Raw genomic sequence first — 27,633 nt, forward strand, 5'->3', positions numbered from 1 at the left:
AACTTTTCTTTTCACAGGGTCTCCTTCAAATTTCTGGTTTTAATTCATACGGTTTCAGTAGTTTTTAAAATTCGTGTGCACAGCTTTTTTCAAGAGTGAAAACTGAACGCAGAGTTGCTTCATTCATCTCTTTTTTTTTTTTTTTTTTTTTACCATTTTGCTCAACAGAAAATGATTTTCAGGTGCATGTGCTTTAAGGTGCTTTGCTTAATTGAGCGTGTGACAAAGACTGCAACGCCCAAAGACATATGATGCATAATAAACAAACAGAGCTCACAACCTTCAGCGTTTGTATGTCTTTTTCCATTTAATTTGTGCTTTGAGCAGGGCAGTTATTTGAAACATTGCACTTGGATGCTTAAGACGCGACAGAGAGGATTCAAACGATTCCACAGCTTGCGCATGATGTGCTGCTTTCAGCTGTCCGGAGGAGGTCATGGCATCCACTGGAAATCACTTGATGCTCGTCTTCTTCCTTTCGCAAAAGACAAAACAGATCCACCTTAACGTACTTCAGTCTGAACACGAAAAGGAAGGGTGGCATCATTGAAAATGAGTCCTGTAAGACATAAGAAATGTTCTCAGTTAGAATGTTCTTCCCTTGGGATGCATGCACTTCTGTTTATTAACCGCTTTCTCTTTTTGCGGGGTTGTCCGTGTTTGAAATGAAGCAATGTTTCAAAAGCACCCATAGTTGTTGTCTGTCCTAATGAATCAAATAGATCCCCCGTGATGTTGCAGCTATGTGAACAGATAACATGCTAAAATGTTCAGAGGGGCGTCTCTATACACACGCACACGCATACAGCACACCTTGAGCCAAGAGAGCTGCGTGGCTCACAGGTAAGAGCGCCGCCTCACGGTTCAGAGCTTGTTGGTTCGAACCCAGCCGGAGCTCTTTGTGCAGACGATTCAGGGGAGCCCGACCTTTAACTAGCTTATCGTGAAGCGTCAAACAAACAGTGAAATACAAGTTCCAGCACGCCTCACTCCAAGAGATCTGTGGCTCACTGGTCAGAGCACTGCCTCACGGGTTCAGAGGTTGCTGGTTCAATCCCAGCCGGATCTCCGCGTTACGTGTGAATGGCGCGCATGGAGTGCGTGTGCTGTGTGAATGAAGGGACGGGGATGGGCTCGGGTCCCCCGAGCCCGGCACCATGTCCAGCGGGGTTATGCTTCTTGATTTCAAAAATTGAAATTTGCCTGTATAAAAAATTTGAGCCGCCGTCCCTTCTCGCCCGCTTAGGTTACCATCATTTGCTTTCTAGAGGAGTGACCCCCCAAAAAGAAAATGATGGCAACCTACGCATCAACTACACAACACGACACAAAACAAGCCTCACCCGTCCTTCAGCACACGTCCATCATTACAGCCACTGTCTGTCCTCACGCTCCAGAGCTCTGCTTCCGTTCAACACCTCTCTTACTCTGCAGGGGCAACACAGATGGATAAAGACTTTAATTTCATGTCGCGTGGACCAGAAGAGTTGGTTTTAACACATTATGGAAAACAAAAATAATACAATTCTATATGTTTTAGACAAACATGCCAAGATACTATTCAGGTACACAAAACAAATTCACTACACCTTTTCTACGGTCTTTAAAGCAAAAAATGTTTAAGTGGTTAAAATAGGGGATGCAATTATTCGCGCAACACTCTGATGTCGCGCTTTCGAATCAAATGATTCACAAAACGCCCTTTCAAATCCGGTTCTGACTCAAATGATTCGAATCCCAATACGTGATCCGATTCGGCATCGCGTTTTGAATCAAACGATTCTCAAAACGCGCTTCGAAATCCTGTTCTGAATCAAATGATTCGCGATACGATTCAAATCACTTGGTTCAACTAATAATGTTCCCGGCCCTTTTAAAAACAGCCAATCCGGAAGGAGAGGCGGCGCCGTCGTCCACTCCCATTGGTCCGACTCGTTAATCAATCACACTGTTTGACAGCACGTAAACACACCCTTCATCACTTGAACACAAAACACGGTACCGTATTGTTCTTTAAATCACTTTACATGTGTTCAGTTGCAAATGTTCTCCGCCTGCCAAGTAGAGTTTGATCGTTTACGTTAGATGCGAGTCTGGCGACAACGATGCATTCGATTTACAATTTCAGAACTGCATTTATTTCAACACTATTAACGTGTTTGTGGTCGACTGAACGATCGACCGACTGCCTGATAACCTCAAAATATCACGTTTCGACTAACGTTTGCTGTGTGAACGCGCGTGTAGTGCTTGTGTTTATGGGAGCTTTCGGTAACTCACATTGACGCGAACTGTCGTGTTTTCTTCCCAGGTTTCTACTTCTTCTGATCAGTCGGGGTTGAAGTCTCTGAAAGGCGCTTCTGCCGCCTTGTGGAGCGGATGAAAAACGCAGTTCACTTTACTACCAGCTGTCGTGTCACAGCCTCATCAGACTCAACGTTGTTACAAATTAATTTGCTGGCTATATTCCCAAGTAACACGTGCGTGAATAAATATTCAAGTACTCAAGTTCCGTATTTGTTAAGTGTGAATAAAGGCTTGTGACGAATCACCGGCTCCCTCTTGTGGCCCGTTACGCTAAAAACGCAAAGCCGAGGCGGTTCATATTTCAGAAGTTGGGTTTTTTTTTTTTTTTTTTTTTTTCCCAAGTAAGACGTTCAAGGGGAAAAAGAAGAAAGCAAGCAATGTAAGGACCACTGTCATATAAACTACTAGTGGAGTCCCAATTAATGTAGTGATGTGTGCAGTAAGGGTTTTGTTTTTGTTTTTTTAAATCATGTACTCTGAACTTTTCTTTTCACAGGGTCTCCTTCAAATTTCTGGTTTTAATTCATACGGTTTCGTAGTTTTTAAAATTCGGTGTGCACAGCTTTTTTCAAGAGTGAAAACTGAACGCAGAGTTGCTTCATTCATCTCTTTTTTTTTTTTTTTTTTTTTTTTACCATTTTGCTCAACAGAAAATGATTTTCAGGTGCATGTGCTTTAAGGTGCTTTGCTTAATTGAGCGTGTGACAAAGACTGCAACGCCCAAAGACATATGATGCATAATAAACAAACAGAGCTCACAACCTTCAGCGTTTGTATGTCTTTTTCCATTTAATTTGTGCTTTGAGCAGGGCAGTTATTTGAAACATTGCACTTGGACACTTAATCATGCCTGTAGAACAACAGAATTTAGACTGCTGGTGACCAAATTTAAAACGTTTACACATTCAAAATACCCCCCCCTACGCATACACAACCTCGGTAGATTCAGATTGATTTCTCAGTCTAGAGTTAATGTGCCACTGTCCCGTGACTGTGACGCGGAGGTCTCAGCATCCTCCTGTGGTCTCAAAGAGAACTGCAGTAGAAAGTCCCACTGCTCTGCGACAGAGAGGATTCAAACGATTCCACAGCTTGTGCATGATGTGCTGCTTTCAGCTGTCCCGGAGGAGGTCATGGCATCCACTGGAAATCACTTGATGCTTGTCTTCTTCCTTTCGCAAAAGACAAAACAGATCCACTTTAATGTACTTCAGTCTGAACACAAAAAAGGAAGGGTGGCATCATTGAAAATGAGTCCTGTAAGAATTAATAAATGTTCTCAGCATTTATGCTGTAACAAGTTCATACCCACAAAATAGTTTATTCATATACTGAGAAATATACTGAGAAGGTTCGTTTCAGGTTAAATAAATAAAAACTGGAGAATATTCTGAATTTAAAAAAATGTTTTTTAATTGGCATTTATGGTTCCATAAAGAACTTCGACGGAAGCATTAAAATGCAAAAAAGATTGTTTTATAGTGGAAAAAGGTTTTTTAGAATTTTCAAATGTTCTTCAGAATAGTTCATTTACTGAAAGGTTCCAAAAATGGTTCTTCATTTTGGAGAGTTGTTTGGTTTTTCTTAATTTTTTTATTATAACAAATGTCCTTGAAAAAAGGGAAGTTAAATTTATTGTTATAACCATAAAATATAAGGTTATTAGAAAAAACAAAACAAAACATATCTGCAGTATTTTGGGAAAAAAATAGGTTTTACTGAGAACGCCGTTTTGGTTCTCAATAAAACCAAATGGGAACCATATGGGAATGTTAGGGGAAGGTTGTGTGTTTTTTGGTTGGATAATAAAGCTGCTTGTCTTACCTTTGATTCGCTGACTGTTGGAGTTTGTTCTTTTGTGGCAGGTAAAGAATCATATACAGGATTACTGATGTTTGGACTGGATTCTGATGGGTTCTCGTCTTCATCCTCCTAACAACATAAAAATTATGTATAATGACATACATGCAAAAAAATTGTGAATTTATCCACTATCCACTCTGAACAGCTCTAGCATAGAAATGTGAATACAAACCTTGAAATAATGGAACTGGAATGGCTTTGTTTTGTGTGTGTAGAAATTGTATCCGACAAATCCAGCTGCTACGATGAGGATGATGAGCCCCAGGACGCCGATGCCCATCCCGGCCTTATGAGCCGCGTGGATGGACGGAGGAGGAGGGGGAGGTGCTTTCAACGGGCCCTGCAGTACGTGGATGACCCCATTGGACGCCAAAATGTCGGAGTCTATGACATAGCGGTCGTTGATGTATCCCGAGGAGGTCTATTGAGATGAACATTTTTATTTTTTATCCACATTTTTCAAACAAGTTGACATGAATGGAAGTAAGTGTGCATCCTCACCATCATTTGAGGATTTTGGAAATCAGGCACGCCAGTGATGGTCAGGCTGTGTCCTAGTCGTGTTCGGACATGAGTGATGTTAATAAGTGCCTGCAGGACTAGCGCTCTCCCATCCAGTAGATGGTGCTCTATGTCTCTGCCGCTCAAAGTCTGTTGAACACATAAGAGGCCTTAACTAAGGAGGCCAATGAAGGGGTTTTTAAAGGTTAAAGGAATAGTTCACCCAAATATAAAAATTCAGTCATTATTTAACAACTTAACTACTCAAGGATGAGTAAATGATGACAGAATTTTCTTTTTTTGGTAAACTATTCCTTCATGGCTAGAAGGCATACATCCATAAAGTGAATTGTTTTCACACTGTAAAACAATAATTGCTGGGGTTTTTTTTTACATTACTGTAAGGGATAGATCTATGGTTGTAAACATTAAAACAAAATCTAATAGGAAGAAAACGCAATTTATTATTTGTTTCCAGTTGTATTGGCTGTAAATGGGTAAATTTAATAAAGTTTATGCGTTAACTTTACAATATATTTTATGTGCTCTTTTGACTCAATGTTTATTGTGAAAAGTTCTTACTAATAAACAAATGAATTCAAAATTAACATTCAAAAGTCTGGGGTCAGTACTTTATTTTCGGAAAAAATATATACTTTTAATTATCTGCTTTGCAAGGATGCATTAAACTGATCAAAACTGACAGTAAAAAACCTTCTATTTCAAATAAATGTTGATAATAAAAAATTATGTTTTGGAAAACGCTGGTAATTGTGCACCAAATTAGCATATTTGGAAATATATTTTACAGTAATACTGCTTTTAATGTACTGCTCATCAGCTTTTCTTTATCAAAAAAATCTTACAGACCACCAAACTGAAACTTGCTTTGGGTTTAGCATACTGACAGTATAAAAGCCAGTTATTTAATTCTGACAATAACACATTGTCTAATATCACACGAAATATTTTCTCTATAAAATATGAGCTAAAAGCGCTTTTAAAATCTGTAGTGCAGGTCAACTATTAGTTGGTTAATGCGAGAATAAAAGCAAAATAACATTTTACTTTTAACTAACAAACAGTTGACAATTGTCTAAAAGGTGGATGTGGGAGTCACCTGATTGTTAAAGAGACCATCATTATCAGGTACAAACAGAGTGGACTGGATAGTAATGTTACTGAGGTGATTCACAAACTTCTTTCCTGCTGCTGAAGCTGAGTAATTCAGGATTTGCTAAGAAAAGACAAAAGCAGTAACATAAAATCATTTCAATGCTTTAACAAAAACAAACAATCCAGCAAGTTTGCTCTACTCACAGCCAGGAAGTTTGACAGGGTTGGTCTGGCCGAGAGAACCTGCATCAAGTTTCCTGAACAGGAGTATCCGTCACCAATGTAGCCTGTTTTACAACTGCACTTCACATCTGAAACACACACACAAACCGTCTAAAGCCACGGTCACCCCAAATCCAGCTTCAGATGTAGCACGATGACTTTACCTTTCACTCTATAGCAGAACGTGTCCCACGTCTCACTCAGGTTATTGCGGACACCATAGTCCACAATCCCCACATGTCCGAAGCCACATTTAGGGTTAGAAAAGCTCATGGGATATGCTACCCTTGCTTTGTCAAGCCAGCCTGCTGCACACAAATTATAACCAGCCTGCAGGACAGATGCAAGAGAAAAAAGACAATAAGAGCTAGTGGTGTGGCAGTCTAATATTACTGTGTTACTGTATGGGCACCACCTGCTGGGCATAGGACAGCTGTGTGTAGGTAGCGATAGTGCCTGCTGCTTCTCTGCAGGCCTCCTGAGCCATTGTGTAGTTGAGCTTGTATGTTCCCTTTGGAGAGCGATAATGGAAAACACCCAGTGTTTTATCTGAAAGAAGAAAAAAGAAAAATCAGCAGCCATTTAAGGCTTCATAGGTTAAAGCTATTACAAAGAATGAGAAACTTTGTTTTGGATCATTTCTAAGGCAACACTGTTAAGAACACAATCTCAAAATGGGTCTCAATTTCAAATTCTCAAGAGTCAAATTGATTCATGCATGTTATCTGTTCACTATTTATTAGATTCATTGATTCATTTAATTTGTTAAAGAATTGCATTGCAGTTTTGCGGTAATAGTACAATAAAGACTGAAAGTAACTTTTATTATTTTAAACAATTTAAAGTTGCTATTGTTTGATAATTATTTTAAAAGAAAATTTTGATTAAATGCAATACAATTGGAATTAATTTAAAATGAATAACATTTCATTCTAAATAATTTTAGAATTGTTTTTTTTTTTAACAATTCTTAAATTAAAAGATATTTTAAAGTCAGTCCCTTAGTAACATGTAATTTAAGCCATTGAATAAACTTTATTCGACAAAAAGCATTTGAATCGTTTCCAGCACATTTTATAATACCGCAATGGCAATACTGCATATTAAAAAAGCATACCCTCATAGTGCAGGTCCATACACTGAGCATCTGAATGGCACTGTCCATTATCTTGTAGACAGCGATTGATTGGCAACTGCTTCCCTTCACACTCAATCCCATCCCCAACATAGTTATCTTTACACTCACACTTCCTCTTTCCCTGGTGACAAACGCACATGGTATATATTTGTGGATGTGTAGAGGTTTATGCATCTCTACAAAGATCACATTCTCTCGAAAGTTCTCCTTACAGCTCCAGTCATGGTGCAGGTAGCGTGTTCGTGACACCCGCCGTTTTCTCCATCAGCGCAGGGGTCGACCGGTGAGCACTCATAGCCATCGCCAGAGAAACCTTTGAAACACGTGCAGTTCACCTTCTCCCCCTTCTGACTGCATTTAGCATCCTTAGAACAGCCGCCGTTCCAGTACTTGCACAAATCGGCCGCTACAAAAGAGGTAAGAGTGAGTGGATGGTTTACTTGAGTTTTATCAGTACTTTTGCTATTGATTTAGCGATTCATATGTGCACCTGTGCAGGTGATGCCATCTCCTTCATAGAAAGGTTTACAGACACAGGTGTTGTTCTCCATGCAGACACCCTTCTCGTGGCAAGCCGGATTGCAAACAGGACCGTCGACTGGAACATCAGAAATGTATGAAATGGACTTACAGGTATAAAGAAATGCTTGTGTTTTTCTAGTCTGGTATATAACCCAAAAACAAAAGAATAACTATGGTCTCTACCTAGTTTGTTCTCACATCGTAGACCAGTCCAGCCCTCTTCACAAAAACACGAACCGGTACCTTTAGGACCCTCATCACATGACCCATGTTCTGTACAGTTGCAGGCTTAGAAAAAGGAAACAATACAAATATTTATATATGTATGTGGGTCAACGGATCAAAATAAGCATTCACAAAAGTGAATTTATGTCTATAGAAAGCACATTAAATGTAACTAAAGGGTCTGCTTTCTAAGGTTTCAAACACTTTTTTTTGGTTGATCATTCAGTGTAACAATATTTTTGTAAAACTTATTCTATAATGCCTGTTCTGACTTGTACACATTACAATATATAAAAGAATTATTAAACGCACATTCAATTTTATTGTGTTTTAAATTAGAAAAATAAGTATTTGAGGTAAAAGTAATTCCTCTTTTCATGTGTGACAAACTGACTTTTGTTGTAAATATGGCTTAAATAGAAATAGAAAAGAAGATTGTTACACCATAGACATTTCAGTGGTTAAATAATAATTATTAATCAAGGAAAAATGTGTGCTATTTATTTTTGGCTCAGAAAAACAAAAACAAAATTGCAATTAATTTAAACAGAAATGTCTTTAACCCAAAATTTACTAATATATATATATATTTATTTATTTATTTATTTTTTATTTTTATTTTTATTTTTGTAAATTCAAATTTCTTTTGAGAAGTCTCACCTTTACAATCTGGTCCAAAATGGCTATCCACACACAGCTCACAGGCTACACCTGTGAATCCAGCATCACAAGTGCAGGTGCCGTTGCCTAAATGATCCTCATCACACTTGCCATGGTTACTGCAAGGGGATCCTGGACCCCCAGGACATGCTGGAAAACAGGAAATTGATTTTACCGACTGCCAAAATAACAGCTATGAAAAAGGTTTTAAAATTTAAGGGTTAATATGTTATATTTGTACATTATTTAATCATTATAGCTCAATAGTTTGAACTGGGGTCTATGTCAAAGGTTCACTGTGAATAATACAGCGAGACACTGCTTACCAAGACAGTCCCTGCCGTAGTACCCTGAACAGCACTTGGCCTTCCATATGACCACTGTACATGTTGACTGACATCCTGAATACCTAGACATCAGTGAATCCGGAAGGACACACTTTTGTTCTGACTAGATTGAAAACAGCTGAATTAGTATTCTGTGTTTAATACAGTATCCGATTAATTAGATTTCAATGAGGCCTTTTATCCTCGGCTGTTACGTTAGTTTACTCACAAGTTACATCGTCAAAGTAAAAATTGAGTGCCAGATTGCATACAAAGGCTGCATTTATTTCATGAACAATACAGTAAAAGTTAAATATCATATTACAATTAAAATAACTGCTTTCTGTTTTATTATATATATTTTTTATGAGTAATTTATTTCTGTGATGCAATGTCGAATCCTTCAGAAATCACACTAATATGCTGATTTGGTGCTATATTATTAATAATTTTGAAAGCAGTTGTACTTCTTACAATTTTTTTGTGTATTATCATGATATTTCATTTTTTTTTTTTTTTTTTTTTTTTTTTTTTTTTTTTTCATAAAAGGCAAATACACCCATGGCAGACTAAATACAGGCCAAAATTCCACACATATTTTTCTCAGGTAAAGTTTGGCTTTAAATGAAAATAAATTTTACCTTTGGCTTGCTTCCAAGTGGGCAATCCAAAATAGCACGACCACAATACCTGCACGCCAACTATTGCAACAATAGAAAAAGCAATTTTTTTTTTAAATAATAATGGTACATTTGACCTGATCACTTTGACATTGATGTAAACTGCACACTACATACTACAATATACTAAAAGATGTAATAAGTGAAAATATTTTGAATTTCACTGAAACTTACAGTGAAATCAATGGTGTGCTTGTAATCACAGCGCCCCCCGATGCTCGGAGGATTCAGCAAGCAGTCAATGCCATAAATCATCCCTCCATTAAAATTAAGGTTTCTCTTTACAATCCGGCAGCTTTTATGGTTCACATAAAGCTCTCCCTGAGAGATAAATAGGCATGATATGATTCACAGTGAGTAAGGAAACAGCTATATGAATGCACAAGCCAAATTTTTTTTTTTCTCCAAAAGCACTCACTATATGCTCTTCGCCCATGCAGGCCACTGACAGATCCGAGCCCTGCTGAGTCTTTAAAGAGCTGGCATGGATGAGCTCTGAGGGCAGGAGCTAGTGGACACAATACATTGCAATACATTTAAACAATGCATTAGCCATGCTCCTGTTAAAAAAAAAAATCTACATAGTGGATACAAACCAACCTTGGTGTCACGTATGATGTGGTATCTAAGATACTCAGCTAGCTGATCACGATTGTGGATTGCATACAGGAAGTCTTTCTGCTCTTGGGCCAGAGAGCTCATTGTAGCATCGGTGGGCAGGAACAGGGTGACAGGCTGATGAATTGGATCCATCACCAACTTCAACGTATCTGTGTCCTTTAAATAAATCAGGTGATATAAGACTAGGAAGGTAGATTTTTCTTCTAAAAACAACATAAAACATTTTGTTGTGGAGAGGATTCTATAAAAAACAACACACATTTATTAGCTTTTTTTTTTTTTACCTCCAGAAGCTTGTAGAATGTCTTGAAGCCATGGAGACCGACCACATCTGAGAGGTTACGCTTTCAGGAAAAAAAAGGAAAAAAATCATAAATTTCTGCTTGATTATTACTCTTGTCATTACAAAATAAATAAAGAATGTTTTCAGAGTAATCTGAGACATACTGGTGTGTTGTCCTGCACTCTCTCTCTTTGAATCTGAAAACCAGGGGGCACTAGTACAGTGTCGATCTCATGGAAAATCCCGTTGCTGCTTTCCAGATCACTGAACAACACTTTGGCTTTATTATTGATGTATATAGTATCCTGAAAACAAATAATGGGCATGTCAATATGCATAACAGGTCTTTTATGTTGTCATCATTATCTGAATTATCAATGCATGAAGCACACTGTACCTCTGAGTACGTAATGGCGAGGACGTCTCCGGTCAGTGTGGTCAGGTTACGAGGCTGCATGAGGTCTTCTGGGAGGAGGGCACGGCAGGCCACTATGTGGTACCTCAGGATTTTGGCATTTTCCGAACGAGTCTGCTTTAAAATCTCCTTAAACTAAAAAAAACAATAACAATAACAAAACCTGCTTTCATATCTCTTACTTCTCATGATTCTGATTAATGAACCATGCTTTCTTACCTAATCATAAAAGCAGAGTTTGTAGTTTTTTTTTTGCTGTCTTGAGTCTGTCTCAGTGACAGACTCTTTAGGACATATTCCTTAGAGACTTTTTCTTTAAAGTATAGACACATGGCACAAGGGACAGTTATAGTGTAAACTGATAGATCCTATACTTATAATATGTCAGCCAATCAGATTGCATACTATGCAAACGAGCTGATCGGCTCGTCATTTATCAGCCAATGAGCTTGCATGCTGCTTATGCAGCGAACATTTAAATATCAGATCTTGCTTTGTTCTGCAGAACATTAGTGATACTTGTTAGAAACGTCATGCAGGTGAGTATTTTGGGGGGTTGAGTCCCAAAACTATTTGAGTTAAGCTTTGTTCAATGTAATGCCATACCTTGTATAGTACAATAGAATTGTAAGTTGTCCTTAACATTAAGTGTCTGACATCTGACTTTTGTATAGTTGTACATGCCACCATACAGTTGAGTTTCATGTGAACAAGCTGGTTTTAAGCTAAACTCTGAATGTGATCCTCTTAGACTTTCCACCCAGCATTTTATTCATTCATACTGCTGCCTATGTCCCTTCATGAGTAAACTTTTCATCGGTGGGTTTGGCAGGTAAGTCATATTAAATGTGGCTTACAATCTTACCTCATGTATTTTTCCTGACGCATTACGATTCACTCCAATGTAGCAATGTCTTAATTTTACCTCCCAATCTAACAATTTTTAAAGTCTGTCCCATTGAAAACTGAGGTTGCCAGGTGTTGTGTAAAATGTCGTGTTGAAGACCAGAACCTAAATAAGAAGCTTTAAAATTTACCAACTTTATTTTTATTATACTAATTAAGCCAAATGAGTTTCACATTTCTGACACTAACTCTAAAATGTTTAAATGCACTTAAAATACAAATTGTAGTTCTTATCTAGACACAGACGTGATGAAAATCTTTCCAACACAGAGGCAAAAGTCTTTAATACAACTGAAATGTACTGCAGTTAGGTAATTGTGACTTAAATCATTTCGTTTAATCTGATAGCATTTGAGTCTTACCTCTGCTTTGTTGTAAGCATCTGCGTTAGGTGCAAATACTGTGAAGGGGCCACGACTTCCGAGTTCAGGAATATTATTTCTCTGTAAGTTAAGATCTGTCTCAGTCTCAGTTTCAGTTTCAGGCTAAAAACACTGTTGAAATGATTAAGAATAAGCGTACCACCAGTCCACTGTAAAAGTCTGCCAAGTTTCTGTTTCGAATCTCCTAAAATTAAAGAGAATGGTTATTGCTTCATTTGTGTGCTTGTTTACATTTCACTGTACTTTTGCTGTACTCACTCTTTGCAGGGTGCCTTTGCAAGTCTCTCCATCTCCAATAAAGCCAGGCCTACAAGTGCAGTTCCTCTCTAGGGGCCCTGTCATGGCACACTGGGCATATTTGTGACATCCTCCATTTTTCTGAGCGAAAAGTAAAATTGTTCCATGTTATGTTAATCTTTGAGCTGAGTACAACAATGTCATTTGTAATGCAGTGGTTTTCAAATGGTGTTGTTACTTGGAATGGATGAACAAGTGGACCTGTTCGGAGCAAACATTTTTGTAAGCAATGAAGTCTTAAGGACAATTTTGGCTTAAACTTGATCAGTAAACTATGGTGCCGTTAATGCGCTTGATATTCACTAACATCCACTAGTACGATTTTAAAAAAAGTTATTAAAAGTACATACCTCATGACAGACATTGATTGCTTCACATTGCTTTCCATCACCAGAAAAACCTAGCTTGCAGTAGCATGCTGTCTGAAAACAAATACAGTAAATTGTAATTGAATATACTTTTAATTTTATAGGTCTGAGTTTTTCTAAATTGTTAATGTAGGTTTGCTGCATTTTTTTTTTACTTGAAACTGCTGCTAAATATTTGCATAATGCATTTAAAATGTGATGTATTGTTCATGAATCTCAAACAAAAGTCAGTTGCATTTTCAAACAGAGCATTGTCTCTTTTTTTTTTTTTTTTTTCCCAAACTTGGTATTAAATTTACTTTCATAAAACCTGCAGCAACCCCATATTCACTTATAAAATTGGACCTGATATGTTTGCTAGCTTTTTGAATGTTTATTTCTCTCCTACCTTATTAGGACCTGTATGAATGCAGTCACCATCTGCATGGCATCCCCCATTGTTACCACCCAGACAAGGATTGATGGCTTCAAAGACACACACACATGTTCATTAATGCACATAAAATGTAATATGTTGGTTTCATTTAGAATACAAAGCTGCATTCACAAGATATATTCTTTCTCCCTGATATTAAATGCAGGACATAGGAGCTGTAATTGTCATAGACTACTAGTTGCATACACTAGTGTTTAAACTGGATATTAGACATGGATACTTACAAACGCATACTTTCCCATCGCCTGCATAACCTGAGTGGCACACGCATATTCTCCGTCCTGGGAGAGTTCGCTTGCACACGGCATGGAGAGAGCAGCCGCCGTTATTCTCTGCACATGCGTCCACCGCTTTGGTTGGAGATAGTAGCATATAGTATATTAAACCAAATTTTAGACTTGAATGTTATTTGACATTGTATTTAATTGTTTCCTGGAATGCTTACCTGTGCAATATGTGCCGTTGCCCTGAAATCCTGCAGCACAACTGCAGTAATATGTACTGTCCATCACTTTCAGCAAGCAGCTACAGCACACATCAAACCCACACATCAAAAATTTGTAAATGCAATATATAAGAACATAGACAGTAAATCAAAAAGCAAATCCATGTTGCAGTTTAGGGCTTAATCTATTGCAGATAAGGTATTTGAAATTAGCAATACCCATCTTTAGAAATATAGGTTTAATAGAAATTTGTGAATTTAAGAAAACTCAATTAAGAATCTTTTTCTTTTCATGAATTTCAAACTACGCCTGTTGTTAATTGTAAAAATTCCTATAAAGACTTTGTTTTCCAAAGAAGCTTTTGATGTCTGTTGAAGACATTTTATGTGTCTGAAATTTAAAATAAAACACTAAAGCTGAAGTTTATATCGGTATAAATATTTTGTTTTGGTTTTTTTTTTAGGCAAACATTTTACATTTTTTTTCTTTTTTTTTCAAGAAATCATTTATTTTAGCAAGGATATATTCACATGAACAAAACTTGAGCTCAAAAGCATTCAGTTTTAAAGAAATGTTAATGCTAAAATAAGAAATCTGCGTATTACAATAATTTTCGAAGGATCGTTTGACACTTAAAACTGCTTAAATCTTTGACTACTAAAAAAATAGCTTTACCAATTCTTGTATCTGTGGAGAGAATGTAGTATTAAGATATAAAGTTAATGTTATCCTTTCTCTATAGGTTTTGTGAGATTTACCCAAGAATGCTTGATCCAAGTAACTTGATACTATTTATACTACACCTGTATTTCATACCATATTAACTTATGTTGCACTGCATACAATGTACAAACTTACTTGGCGCTGCTGTGACATTTTCCTTCACATGAGTCTGATGTAATGGCTGAAAAGTCAACACATCTTTTATTTACACATTATATTTCATTCATGTATTCAGATGGTTCAAGGCATCCAAATGTATGTATGAGCATTTGTGTGACAGGTGAGCATCATACCAACATGGCAGTTTATTCCTCTCCAGCCCAGATCACACGTACAGCTGCCGTCTCCGTCCACACCATCTTTGCAGCGTCCGTTAATGCACTTGCACTCTACGCAGAAAGATGGCTCATACAAATTTGCATCTGCTAATTGTATGTAGCATGTGAAAGTATGTGCTTTTTAATGCTCAATACCTTGATCACAGTGAATTCCATATTTTCCAGCCTGGCAAGTCTCACATGCGGTGCCATTAAAACCCTGGTTACACTGACAGATGCCTGTGCCGTTGATCCCATCTACACACACACCATTGCCAAAACACGACTGACCTTCTGGCCCTGGACACTTCTCACAATTAACTCCATAATGACCTGCACAACACTTTCTTTCCTGCAAACAGATGAACAGTTTCTGAAATTTGCCCTTTTTTGGTAAAAAGCGGATTTGGTTCATTTTTAACTTAAATAACAATGGAGGCCTTACACATTTATCTTATGTCTTTTTTTTTTAAATCATAAACACTTATAGTGCACATAGTTTAGCAGTTTTCAGTACTTTTGTTGTTCTTGCTTTTTTACCTATAGAATCGAATGAATCAGAAGTCTTGCACATTCATGCAAAATAAGTTTAAGGTCAACACATTGTGAGACTTAATGTGAAAAGTAAATGAATGTACCGCATACGTACAATGGTGACTTTTTCACAAGATACTTTGCATCCAATGGTCAGCAGTGTCTCTCCGTGATATACTCGAGTGTACATGCATCTTCTCTTTCGGCTCATCTAAAAATAATGAATAGGCAGCAGCATTATTTATTAAAGTAAGTTCCAGAGGGAATGTGGAAAAATGTTGACTCCTTTGTTAAATCTATAAAATAAATTGTTTATCTATAAAAATTTATAAAACCAATATTATAAATTCTTTATTTTAAATCAATAGTCTATGAATTCAAGAACGAGATTTTATATGTATATAAGAATCAAAATTATATATATATATATATATATATATATATATATATATATATATATATATATATATATATATATATATATATATATATATATATATATATATGTACATTGTACACTCACCAGTCTTTTTGTTCCAGAAGGGCAAGGGTTCTCAGTTGGGTGAAAACAGTCCATGCAGCGACCCTGCACAATGTACACATTTAAAACACATTTAAAAGCACAGGTGAAAATGGTATTTTATTTATAACTATATTGTACCATGATCATTTTGGTGGTGGCTTTGTCACAGCGGTTGTTGGGAATGCTCAGGACAGCAGACACAGTGTGGATTACACCTTTATTGGTCTCGATATCAGTCACGTTCACCTCAGCCTCATTTACAAGCAGCTATGACAGAAAAGTCCCATATTTATACAACAGTTATGATTTGATTTATTAAGCTTACTTGAAATAATTTAGCACTGACTTTCTTATCTTGCCGGAAAATTCCAAGTTGATATGAGAAGCCAAGCATGGTATCTTTATACAGTCCATCCAACAAATCTTCCTCTTTTAGAGTCTCGTTTATTATTATGTGATATTGGGTCACATTCAAGTCCTGGAAAAACAAAATTCATTCCACTGAAATTAGACACTATATACTTAATATCAAAGGGTGTATTTTTTGTGTGTTTCTATAATACCAGTGACTCCTTGCCCGTTCTTCTGAGGTATTCTTGGATTGCGCTGTCCGTCGGAGCAAACATGGTAAAGCCTGAAGACTCCTCTATTTCATTAGTTAGGTTGTGTTTCTAGATAAACACAAAATAAGTATGATTCAAGACATATATATGCATATAGAAGAGGATTATTTTTATTTGTGGTGTGGCAGGCTCTTACCAAGAGAAAGCTCCAGAAAAGAGAGAGATCAGCTCTCTGACTCAACACCTCCAGTAAACCTTCACTCATCTGTCGCTCAGGCATCAACACCTAGACAGAACAACACTGAAATACTTATTCAGTCTGTGTGTATTTTATCAATTTACCAGTAAGTTTGCATTTTATTTTACATTTAAGTTTTTGCATAAACTTGTACGCATCTGTAATGAATTACTAGATTTACTATATTCTATATAAAAGACTCTAGGGTCATACTTTGTCAATAAAATGGATGACTCCATTCTTTGCTGCCATATCTGCAATAGTTATTTTTCCTCCTGCAACAACAGCAGTCTGAATAAAAAGACAGAGACAAACAAAACACATGATAATGAAAATTATCTGACAGATAAAATTGTACTGCGATTAAGTGAACTAGCTCGGACTAGCTGTTTCTCTTACATCATTGGCTGAATAAACAGGAAGTGTTTTTTTTAAAAGGGAAACCAGTTGAGAGGAAGGAGATGTGCGGAGATCGCTGAGTGCATAAAACCCAGAAACAATGTGATTTCTGTAAAGGAAAAGAAATGCTAGTTGTTACAATGTCATCATAATCAAAACTATTGAAATGTGAAAAATAATGTGGTTGAATGTCCGTTATTTGCCATTACTTGACGAGACTTGGAAGGTTACTGCGGGTTATCCAGAAGTCTTTGTCTTCTTCACTCAGTTTCCCTGTGGCCTGAGTCGATGGGACGAAAAGTGTGTAGTTTTCTGTCTGTGATAGCAGCTGAGAAAGATCGGCTAGCTGTGGAATATTCCAGAACTTATAAGAAACTCAAACAACACACAATCACCCTTGAATGTCTCAACATAACATTAATAATAATATTTATTATAATAATACATCTCAGTTACGTACATTTTAGACAAAATTAACAGTTACTTTGTCTAACTTACCATAATCCAGACGTTGAATTCTAGAAGAGCTGGGTTCGTTGCCACCTCCTGCCAAAACAAAATGAGTTTAAGACTAAGTTTATACAAATAGTAGCAACTGAAAAATTGAATGCAGTATATGACATAATAGCAGCCTGACCTCTGTATGACAAAATTAGCACAAAGTCATACCTGTGTTAGGGTTCCATAACAGAGATTTCCATCACCAGCATAACCGTCCTCACACACACACTGCCATCCACCTGGGTTCAGGAACTGGCAGGTGGCCTGTGAGAAAACAGGAAAAGTTGTGTATTCAGCATATGCGCATTTTATGAAAAAATGCGTGCAGTTCTATAATTATGTTTTGTAGCCCTTACCAGGAAATGACATCCACCCTTCTGCTCCACACACTGATTGACAGGTTCACAATCCCTCCCGTTGCCGTGGTAACCACTTTTGCAAGCACAGTCACTCTAAGGTAGAATATCAATCATCAAAAATCCTCTAAATACAAATAGATGGTGTTCGGGAATCACAACGCCCCCTCACCTGTCCTGGGCCTACATAGATGCAGGTGGCATTGGGGTGACATCCTCCTTTAGATGGATCCAGACAGTTATTGATGGCCTGGCACTCATCACCATCCGCTCTCCACCCACTCAGACACTGGCAAGTGTGTGTGCCAGGGCCAGTCTTTATACATTTGGCCTAAGAATAAATGAGAATAAGAATATCATAACATGCTAACATTAAACACAAGCACACATGCATCTTACTTACATTAATGCTGCATCCTCCACGGTGCGGCAATGCACAAGGATCGCTTTCAGCGCACATGTATCCATCTCCTTGAAAACCAGGCTTGCACACACATCTAAAAAAAATACATCAATCAGTCACTGATTATTTATTTCTTTGTAAAACTTTTTTTAATTCATGGTCTCCTTGCAAAGGACTCTCATACTTCACCAAAAAAGCATCTATTTAAGACTTGCGTAATATTGAAAAATAACATAAATGTATATATACATGTATAAATACTTTTTTCTTGTTCAGGAAAAACATTGCGATATTAAAGGGAATTAATAAATATCATCAGCTAATAATAATTTATTATTATTTATTTATTAAAAATGCAAAGCAATATTATGGCTATATGACTCATGTGAGACTCATTTATACCATGTGGTGAAAAAAACAGTTTAATATTAAAAACTAATTAATGAAATCGTCTGTGTTAAACATGAAAGTATGTGTACCACTCACGTGAATGCTCCCTTATTGGGCACACAGTTAGCATGTGCATGGCAGGGCTGGTTGGGCCCACACAGCTGGGTCTGCTGCTCACAGAACTCTCCGGTATAACCCTCTTTACAAGAGTCCTGCTTACATTTACCACTGGACTCTGGACGGTTATCACAAACACCGTGTATGCATCCACATGCTGGTGTTAGAAAAAGAAAAAAGGTTACTAAACATCTGAAATATTCCCAAACCATATGCAGTGAGCTGATGGTGAAGCAAATTTGTACTTTTGTCACAGAATGGGCCGTATTTGTTGTCGGCACAGTACTGGCACCGAGATCCTTTGAAATTGGGCTCACACTGACATGTGCCGTTTCCATCTATGCCCTCTGAGCACTACAACAAAATAATATATTAGTCAAGACCTTATAACACTTAAAGAAATGCTGAGTGGTACAGTAGGCATGCATGTGAGTGTGCATGGGGTTTACCGTCCCATGAGAGGAACAAGGGGCCGTGAATCCACCTGGACAAGGTGAACAGTCTGGCCCAAAAAAGCCTTTACAGCAATGAGGGGTCTGGTCAAGACAAATAATGACTAACTTAATTGGATAAAATTAACCAGCTAAGCTAGTTGCAGCTGCAAATCGAGTTATATTCTCTGATATTAAATGCAGATAAATAGTAGTGAATCAATACTCACATTCTTTGTTTCATTGCAGAAGAGTGAACATCCTAGGGTGGGTATGCTTAGGCCAAAAGTCTCCTTTTTGAATACACAGCCTTTGGCAAATACATCCTGTGAATGAGGAGACCACAAAGCCATTACATTAATTGGTGGACTGTTTATGGTTTTTATCGGCTGTTTGGACTGTCATTCTGATTATTGCAGAGGACCTATTGCTGAGCAAATGGTTAACAAACTCATCTACACCTTGGATGGTCTAAGGGTGAGTACATTTTTGGGAGAACTATTAGTTTATATCTGTTTAGAATTTAAAACAAAAGTTTTATTTTTTAACTTAAATCTGTTTTAAATTATAGCATGTACTACTACAACTATATAAATTATAGCATGCATTTCTTAAAAAGTTACCAGCGATTCACCAGTTGGACAGGTAGATTTGGAGACAAGTGTACAGCTAACACATGGACCCTGTAACAAAAAGACAAAAATGCTCTCATGTCAGTTTGGTAACAATATTGCAAACAAAATGGAGGTGGCCAATATATTGTGCATTTAAAAAAAAACCTTAAGAGTTATTTTCATTGGTACCAAACTTATTTCTTGAACCCTACCCCCTACTTAACCTGACTGATCAGGCTTACCTTAAAAACTTTGGTTTCTTTGATGTCACACCTGTGAGGTATGATGGGCTCTATGGACGCAGGGATTAAAATTCCCTCCAGTGAATGAAGACGGCCATTCTTTGCTTCAACGTCCAATTCTAGAACCGACTCCCCATTGACCAGGATTTGCCCCTATATGTGACAAAATCAGTGGTACATAAAGTATTTTTATTACACAAGTATCTTAATGAAAATGTATGAATTTCAATGCTCTCAGGTTCACACAGGTGTGGTTCATCACATTAACTATGAACAGTAACTAACATTCGGTCATCCAAATAATGTCTAAACGTATATACTACAATAGGATAAAAGAAAAATAAATAGTTCGCTTGTGATAATTGTGATGATGTTTGTTTTTATAAATAATGATTTTTACTTACAGCAGTTGTTACATTAAATGTTAGGACCTGGCCAGCTAAGGTCACAGCACGGGGATTCGACACAATGAAGCTGGCACTCAGCTGTAGACAGACAAGACAGACAGCATTTAATTCATTAATGGCTTAGAAATGGATTTTAACTCACTCATTTGCACACATTCACACACAAACCTGAGAAGTGGACACTATGTGATTGCGCATCAGTTCAAGCAATTTTGTCTTACCCTAAATTGGGAGAAATGAAAAGAAAATATATAGTGATGTGTCTGAATATATAAAATTAAAAAGTTGTTATTTTTGCACTGTACCTCCTCTGAGGTAAGGAAGTCTAAATAGCCAGGCTTCAGGAAGGTAAAGGCTATATTTGTTGGAGCAAAAAGTGTGTAAGGTCCTTCTTCTTCTAAAACAGTTGCCACATTGCTTTTCTGAGAAAAATAAATATCAAAGGGTTCAAAAAATTTATATATGAGGAAAAAAAAAACTTTTCAACACTGCATCAACTTTGCAAATTTCAAGAAACATTTCAAATATATATACGAATTTTAACTTTTTTAATTTTATTTATTTTCATTAAGTACTATTATTTTACCTTTTTACAGTGTAGCAAATATTTGACGTATAATAAAAAAGATAATTTCAAGCACAGGCCAAATGTCTTAATATATATATTAAAATAGGGATTAATAGAGTTGTAATCTCTGTTACCTCAAGCAGAGATTTAAACTGAGAAAATTTTCCATTTCCAGAGAGAATTTGCAACAGGTTTTCCTTTAAACAAAAAAAGAGACAAATAAACATTGCAGGTCCTCCTAACAATCAAAAACAACATTAACGTATATGTAACACAAATCTTCACAAACCTCTTTCTCACTTATTACAGTGGACGGAACTGCATCCATTAACTTATCAACCAAATGGATGATTCCATTTGAGGCAAAGATATCCGTCTCGACTAGCGCTGCTTTCTTGCGGCTGCCATGAAGACGGATTTTTATCTGGTCTGCCTTGAAAATAGAAGTTTACCAAACAGGATGTGATGATTCCGCTCTTGTATCCTGAATTTGCACATCTTTGAAAACAATTGGACACACACACACACACACACACACACACACACACACACACGCAGCCTGCGTTCAGTCACCTACATCTGTCAATGACTCAGCAGCCATGCCAGTCAGAGTGTAGTAGAGGATTCCCTTCTTCAGCGAGTCAGAGTTGACTTCTCCTGCAACTATGTGCAGTTTAGTGAGATAGCGAGCTCTCATCTCGTTAGCCAGCAGGGTTTTCACCTGGAACAAAAGCATGGCTTAGTATTTGTTTGAATGTATCTACCTTATTTTGCAACATGCAACTGAGCTGTTGTGTGTGAATGTACGAGACTTCACTTTATTAGCTGAAATATTAGCTATAATATGATAAGAAATATCAGTTTGCAATGTCAAGCAGCTAAAAGAACCGGAAGCCTCACATATTCAATTTACAAATGGACGCATCTGATCCTATGTTAAAAATAAGGGGCATTCGATGAATGTATGATATGTTGGTGTTATTGTGTTGTCTAACTCACGGATGTGCCCTTAAATGCCTTGTTCACTGGTACAAACACAGTAAACGGTCCAAGGGAGGTCAAGGGCCACGACATGAGTTTATCTGAAATAAATCAGAAATATAATTAGCACAACCCTATTTACAGCATTGTATATTTATTGTTAGGAACATGTTAAACCACGTTAGATAACATGGAAACATAGATAAAGCGGAAGAAAAATTTATACATTTCTAAGAAAAAGTGGTGTCTGAACATTCAAATGTTTCTCTGGGGTGGCTCTACCTTTGAAAATGGTGAAAACCCAATAATATAAATAAATAAACACTGAGATTCCAGCCCAGGGTGGCACTTACTGAACAACGTGATGGCACTTGAGAGTTGGCCCGTCCACTCTCCTCCTGGCTTTGAATTCAAGTCCTGCAGCTGCTGAATTATGTTCCCAAAGCATATTTTTCCATTTCCAAGGTAACCTTCACGGCACTTACAGCTGAAATATTTAAATTGATGGCATAGTTTTGAATATGTGGAAAAACATCCACTAAAAGTCAACCAAACAAATGAGAAATTTTCACCTACTCGGCTGTTCCTGGTTCCACTGTGGAACAGGTGGCATATTTATGGCAGGAGTCTGGTTTGCACACATCTTTTACACTGCAGCCCTTGCCTTCAACAAACTTCTCAAATCCCTCCAAACACTCACAGTGGGACTGTTGACAACAGCAGGATTGTTACGATGGCAATGGGTGCATTCAAGCTGCTCAAAAAAGAGCAAAACACACCTTTCCAGGGCCATCATACACACAGCGTGTAGAGCCAGACATGCAGTTGCCCAGGTTTGTCTGGCACGGGTCGATGGGCATGCAGACACGGCCGTCACCAGTGTAGCCTTCTGTACATGTGCAGGCATGCTGGTTCGGTCCTGTATGTGCACACACTGCATTTGCATGGCACACGCCTCTCAAGCAGGGGTTAATTGCTGCATAAACAACATGGCAAAGAATTTTCCATGATAAATCAAAAAGAGTTTGCTTCTAGGGCTTTTATTGGTCTGCTTACTTTTAATAAAAGATTTATAATATACACTAAAAACTGCAATATATATAATTTGTGTTCCGAAGAACAAAGTTCTTACATGTTTGAAACAACATGAGATGGATTAATTAATGACTGAATGTAAATTTTTGGATGAACTAATCCTTTAATAAGCCTTTTCTGCCATTAGCGGTGTAAGTGCAGCACTCACATGTACACTGGGTTCCATCACCTTGGTAACCAGGTTTGCACCTGCACAAAAGCTGCCCTGTGGACATGTCCTCAATACAACGGGAATTGGGCCCACACCGCAAAGCAGCACATGCTGGGAGTTCTGACCAGAAAAAACAAACACTAACTCATGTGCCGCTCCAATGCACACAGAGAAATACTCCACGGCCTTACCTCGATCGCAGTCTATGCCGGTGTATCCAGACAGACATGTGCACTGCCCTGTGCCCTTCACACCACTGTCACATATGCCATTCTTGCAACTACAAACTGGATAGCACACGCAGCAGTTAAAGCACAGAACCAACACCAACAAAACCTAACTCTAACCCTAATCAATCAATCAATCCTGTTGTTCAGAATGAAAGGAGACTTTTACCGTTGCTGCATGTGGGTCCATATAAGTTCGCTTTACAATCCTCGCAAGCTGTCCCGATGAAACCTGGCTGCAAAAAAAGTCCAAAAAGTCACATCAGATGCTCAGTAAGAGTGTGTTTGATTCGGACAGAAGAAAAATAAACTTACTGAACATGCGCAGGTCCCACTGCCTGCTATACCATCAGAGCAGACTCCATTATTACTGCAGGGTGTCGCTGCTGAGGCTGGACACTCTATAGACAGAATAAAGGATTCCTTTAATTAGATTTTACGATACATTTACAATTTACAATTTTTCTGTTTCAATGAGATGAAATGGCCAATATCAGTAGTTATTTATTAACTATTTTTCCCCATCCAGTCAAAAATTACCATTCAACAAATATTTTTTCTCTATAAAACAAGGTCTACAACCAATCATTTAAAAAAAAAAGAAATAGAAAAATTGCAATAAACAAGTTGATAGGAAGACTGCATCCAAAATTTGGTGATATTATCGCATATTAGTACATAATACTACATAGTTTTAAATGTGCTAAGGTAATGTTGGCAAGAGGACAGGAAGAGAGATGATTTGACTGTTCTCTGTTCAGTGAGACTGAGCTGATCTTTTCTAAGACTGATCTGGGGTCAGTGGGTTAGGGGTGGTAGGGTCTCTGCAAGAGGATATGAGTTAGCAGAGTTTCTCTGTTCTTCAAACAGCCCCTCGTCTGTTCCAGTGACCCTCACTCATCCTTTCCTTCCCGCCATTGTTGCCCTGGACGCTTAGTCCTAAAAAACCCTTCATCGAGATCCTTCCCAGCAACTATACATATACATACACACACACATCAGCCACAGACGTGACAAAACAAATATAAACCAAACTTGCAGAATATGCAGACAGTTAGTCATGAGCAGGCCCACTTTCTGCACTTTCTTCACATTTCCTATGCTTACTCTGAAGGAAAATAACCAGACTGCTAATCTTCACAAAGTTCAGAATTTGTCAAATATGACAGGAAAAAAAGCATTTCCTACCATAATGCTTCACTAAGCTTCCGTAATGCTGACCTGTCTCATAGACGCAAAGGTCAAATCATTTAACTCTTGAGGAACAATGCAGGAAGTTCTGCAGATGAAAGACCAAAGAAACCAAGACAACACACGGTATCTTAAGTGCTTGACTCAGCGAACTCAAAGTGGGATCTGTGTGAGTGCTGACAGACAGAGGAAATACTGGAAATGAGACCAGTGTGTTGGTCAGCAAATTCCAGTGGTACGAAGGCCTACCATATCCCTCTCTGAAGGAAGGAAGTACACAAATCCCTTGTTCTGCAGCGGCTCAAAACTTCCTGACAAGACACACAATAACATGTCAGCTTACATGTACTGGATGTACAGCTCCCTCAGGAGAAACAACTGTGAGAAACAACACCGTCATGGTGTCATTATCACATAAAATGTTAAAAATGGAAACATAAAGGATAAAGTGTGCTTTCCAAATACTGACAACTGTGAAAAGTCACATTTACTTGGATTTATATCCCTAGTGAAAAAGAATGCTCATGGAATTCCTATCGTAATTTGAGAGCGATCCAAATGGATCTTAGTGGAATCAAATAAGATTCTGCCGGATAAACAAAAATTCCTACTTCCTAGTTTATTTCTGCTGGAAGTTGTTTATCCGGATCATATTTTATTTTTAGAGAATAATCGCTTTAGTTGTTTATATTATCTCATTACAATCTCTTAGGACTGGTTATGAGAATCGTAAAAATGTGTATGAATTATGACAGAAATTCTGCTCGAATTCCTTTAGCATCTATTTGGACTGGGAATGCTAGTATAAAGTTCTTGTTTTTCAACTTCTTTTCCCAAGAGGCGCCATGTTTCCCCTTGTTTGTGCTTCAGTCTTGTTAGTGGTCACATCAGGATCCGACTCTTCCGATCAAAATATTCCCTCAGTGTATCTTCCCTCGCAGAGTGACGGAAATACCAAACGGCATTTAAAATGTGTAAAAATCGGATAAGCACACAACAGCGGCTTTTAGGTCATATTCATCTGGTTCAAAAGGACATAGGTCTTCTATGGAACAGATTTAAACACAATTCTACATAAACAAGCACAGAATTCTTCTTCATTGGCCTCAAACTCACCAATGCAGTCATTGCCCCAATAACCTGGACAGCATTTGGGCTCCACCGTGTCTTTGTAACACTCGAACGAACAGCCCTTGATAGACAAGGCCATTGTGATGTGATACCTTAACACATATGGAGAGATTACTGCATAATGTTTTGCCTCTGTATTTTTGTTTATGCGCAAAGGAAAAATCTCATCTTGTCACAAAAGCTGTTAAGAGTGGATTTTTTTCGGTCAGATATCTACACACATACCTGCAGTCGCTTGTGGTTTTCTCTGACTGCCTCTTGATGTAGCCAGTTGGACATTTCACTAAAGACGTCAAGGAGCAGGAATGACACTTTGATGTAGTCACAACCTGGATGTTCTGGTCACAGCGGTTCTGGTCACAGACATCAACACATAAACACACATAGCATTTTAATACTCAAAACAAAAAGCAAACTGCTCAGTGCAGTGTTCTCTTTCAAACGGCATTTTCACAAAACCAATAAAGTTGGAAAGCATGCTGGATCTTAACACCTGTCACTGATTTTCCAAGGAGATTTACCTGATTCGTTCATGACTTTACAGCTGGCCAATAACATTCTCAGGATCATTTTACCCAGCATTCCACTGTGCATGTCAAACGATACTTAAGAATTGCTTACATAATGTGTCTTAAAGTGCTACAATTTCCAAATTTTTAACGGCAACCACAAAACTGTAAACATTCTACATTTGTCATTTTACAGATGCTTTTATCCGAAGTGACTCACAATTGCACTGGGAATACTAATAATGAAGTTCTGTTTTTTAACTTCTTTTCCCAAGAGGAGCCATGCTTCCCCTTCCGTGCTTCAACTAAATATAGAGAAAGTATCCCTGGAAACAGATTCATATCAAAGAGAACTGTATGTTTATGTTGCTCTGTGTTAGATTGTAAACTGAGAAATATCTAAACAGGAAAAGGAAGTAGAGTGAGGTCTGATTTGACAGATTTCAACGGATTAACCTTGGAAAGCATATGTGTACAAGTACAAGTAAACCAAGACAAACTACTTTCTCTATTTATTTGTTAAAACATATTGTAGTATGGCTTTTAATAGCAATATAATGTCAATTATTAACACCCATATTACACACATGTTGCATGAGTGGGCGATATATCTCACCGGTGATGCTGCACCAGCCATCCAGAGTATGTCAGCCCCCAGCAGTAGTATCAGTCCTCCGCAGATTGAGTTTAAGATGAGCTTCATGGTAATTATACTTTCTGTTTCTCTCTCACACTCTGTCTTTCTGGCTCTCGGAGGTCCTTCACCAGACTGTGGCCACACAAGTTGGCCCTCTGCCTTTTCAACAGTTCCTCCCTCTCTCTTTCCTGTATCACAACAGAGTCAGGGGGCAACACCTTCCCCTAAAATTGCAGGCAAATGCCTAAATCCGTTTCATACTACATATAAAATCATCACTTTTTCATTAACCATACCGGAGTTGAGACCCAAGGGCACTGATACGCTGGGGAAGTTTAGTTCAAGATATATCTCTGTTACAGAGGTTTGAATTTGCAAATAATTTGTGCTCAATTAAAAGATGCTGACAAATTTTTACTGGAAAACCAGACAAAAATGCTGATCAAGAAAATTATTGTTGCATCTTGGCAATTAAATCATCTAATTTACTCATTTAAAAAACGAGGGGAAAATTTTTAATTCCATGGAAGCTTGTTTCTGCCAGAAAAAATTGTAATTATTAGTTTTTATACCACAATTAAGCAATTAACCTTTGACACAGAATAAAAATAAAAAACTAAATGGCAACTTTTTATCTCACACTTCTGACTCTTTTCACAATTGTGATTTT

The 27,633-nt window shown here is 37.7% G+C and overlaps 1 protein-coding gene across 3 annotated transcripts; it reads right to left on the reverse strand.

Moving 5' to 3' along the window:
* Window positions 1-281: 281 nt before the first annotated feature.
* Window positions 282-27,083, reverse strand: stab2 (stabilin 2). 3 transcript variants are annotated; one of them, XM_043237584.1, is made up of 69 exons: window positions 26,943-27,083; window positions 26,043-26,170; window positions 25,803-25,909; window positions 23,811-23,896; window positions 23,665-23,731; window positions 23,460-23,555; window positions 23,266-23,388; window positions 22,802-22,998; window positions 22,599-22,729; window positions 22,376-22,509; window positions 22,041-22,123; window positions 21,619-21,762; window positions 21,331-21,474; window positions 21,176-21,238; window positions 20,779-20,895; window positions 20,642-20,695; window positions 20,471-20,551; window positions 20,067-20,219; window positions 19,834-19,893; window positions 19,441-19,536; window positions 19,229-19,315; window positions 19,025-19,133; window positions 18,759-18,936; window positions 18,273-18,366; window positions 18,042-18,200; window positions 17,870-17,965; window positions 17,682-17,777; window positions 17,511-17,558; window positions 17,222-17,358; window positions 17,013-17,121; window positions 16,827-16,904; window positions 16,572-16,661; window positions 16,376-16,483; window positions 16,159-16,290; window positions 15,951-16,079; window positions 15,813-15,875; window positions 15,405-15,500; window positions 14,912-15,107; window positions 14,732-14,827; window positions 14,574-14,619; window positions 13,715-13,794; window positions 13,494-13,619; window positions 13,222-13,298; window positions 12,816-12,887; window positions 12,427-12,546; window positions 12,308-12,352; window positions 12,148-12,228; window positions 10,862-11,014; window positions 10,629-10,769; window positions 10,466-10,525; window positions 10,161-10,337; window positions 9,979-10,068; window positions 9,735-9,881; window positions 9,522-9,581; window positions 8,881-9,004; window positions 8,555-8,704; window positions 7,853-7,957; window positions 7,638-7,745; window positions 7,360-7,553; window positions 7,127-7,268; window positions 6,425-6,558; window positions 6,174-6,339; window positions 5,992-6,098; window positions 5,792-5,908; window positions 4,672-4,821; window positions 4,343-4,591; window positions 4,132-4,239; window positions 3,411-3,475; window positions 282-407 (listed from the first exon to the last, which is right to left on the reverse strand). In XM_043237584.1, the coding sequence occupies exons 1-68, from the start codon at window positions 27,027-27,029 to the stop codon at window positions 3,458-3,460; spliced, it is 7,599 nt and encodes a 2,532-aa protein (XP_043093519.1). In that variant the 5' UTR covers window positions 27,030-27,083; the 3' UTR covers window positions 282-407; window positions 3,411-3,457. The 3 variants fall into 3 exon arrangements, with proteins under 3 accessions (XP_043093519.1, XP_043093518.1, XP_043093517.1); XM_043237583.1 differs by having other exon boundaries at window positions 3,411-3,479; XM_043237582.1 differs by lacking the exon at window positions 282-407 and having other exon boundaries at window positions 3,071-3,479.
* Window positions 27,084-27,633: the final 550 nt, after the last annotated feature.

Source organism: Puntigrus tetrazona, chromosome 4 (assembly GCF_018831695.1).
Source record: "Puntigrus tetrazona isolate hp1 chromosome 4, ASM1883169v1, whole genome shotgun sequence".
In the NCBI taxonomy this organism is placed as follows: domain Eukaryota; kingdom Metazoa; phylum Chordata; class Actinopteri; order Cypriniformes; family Cyprinidae; genus Puntigrus; species Puntigrus tetrazona.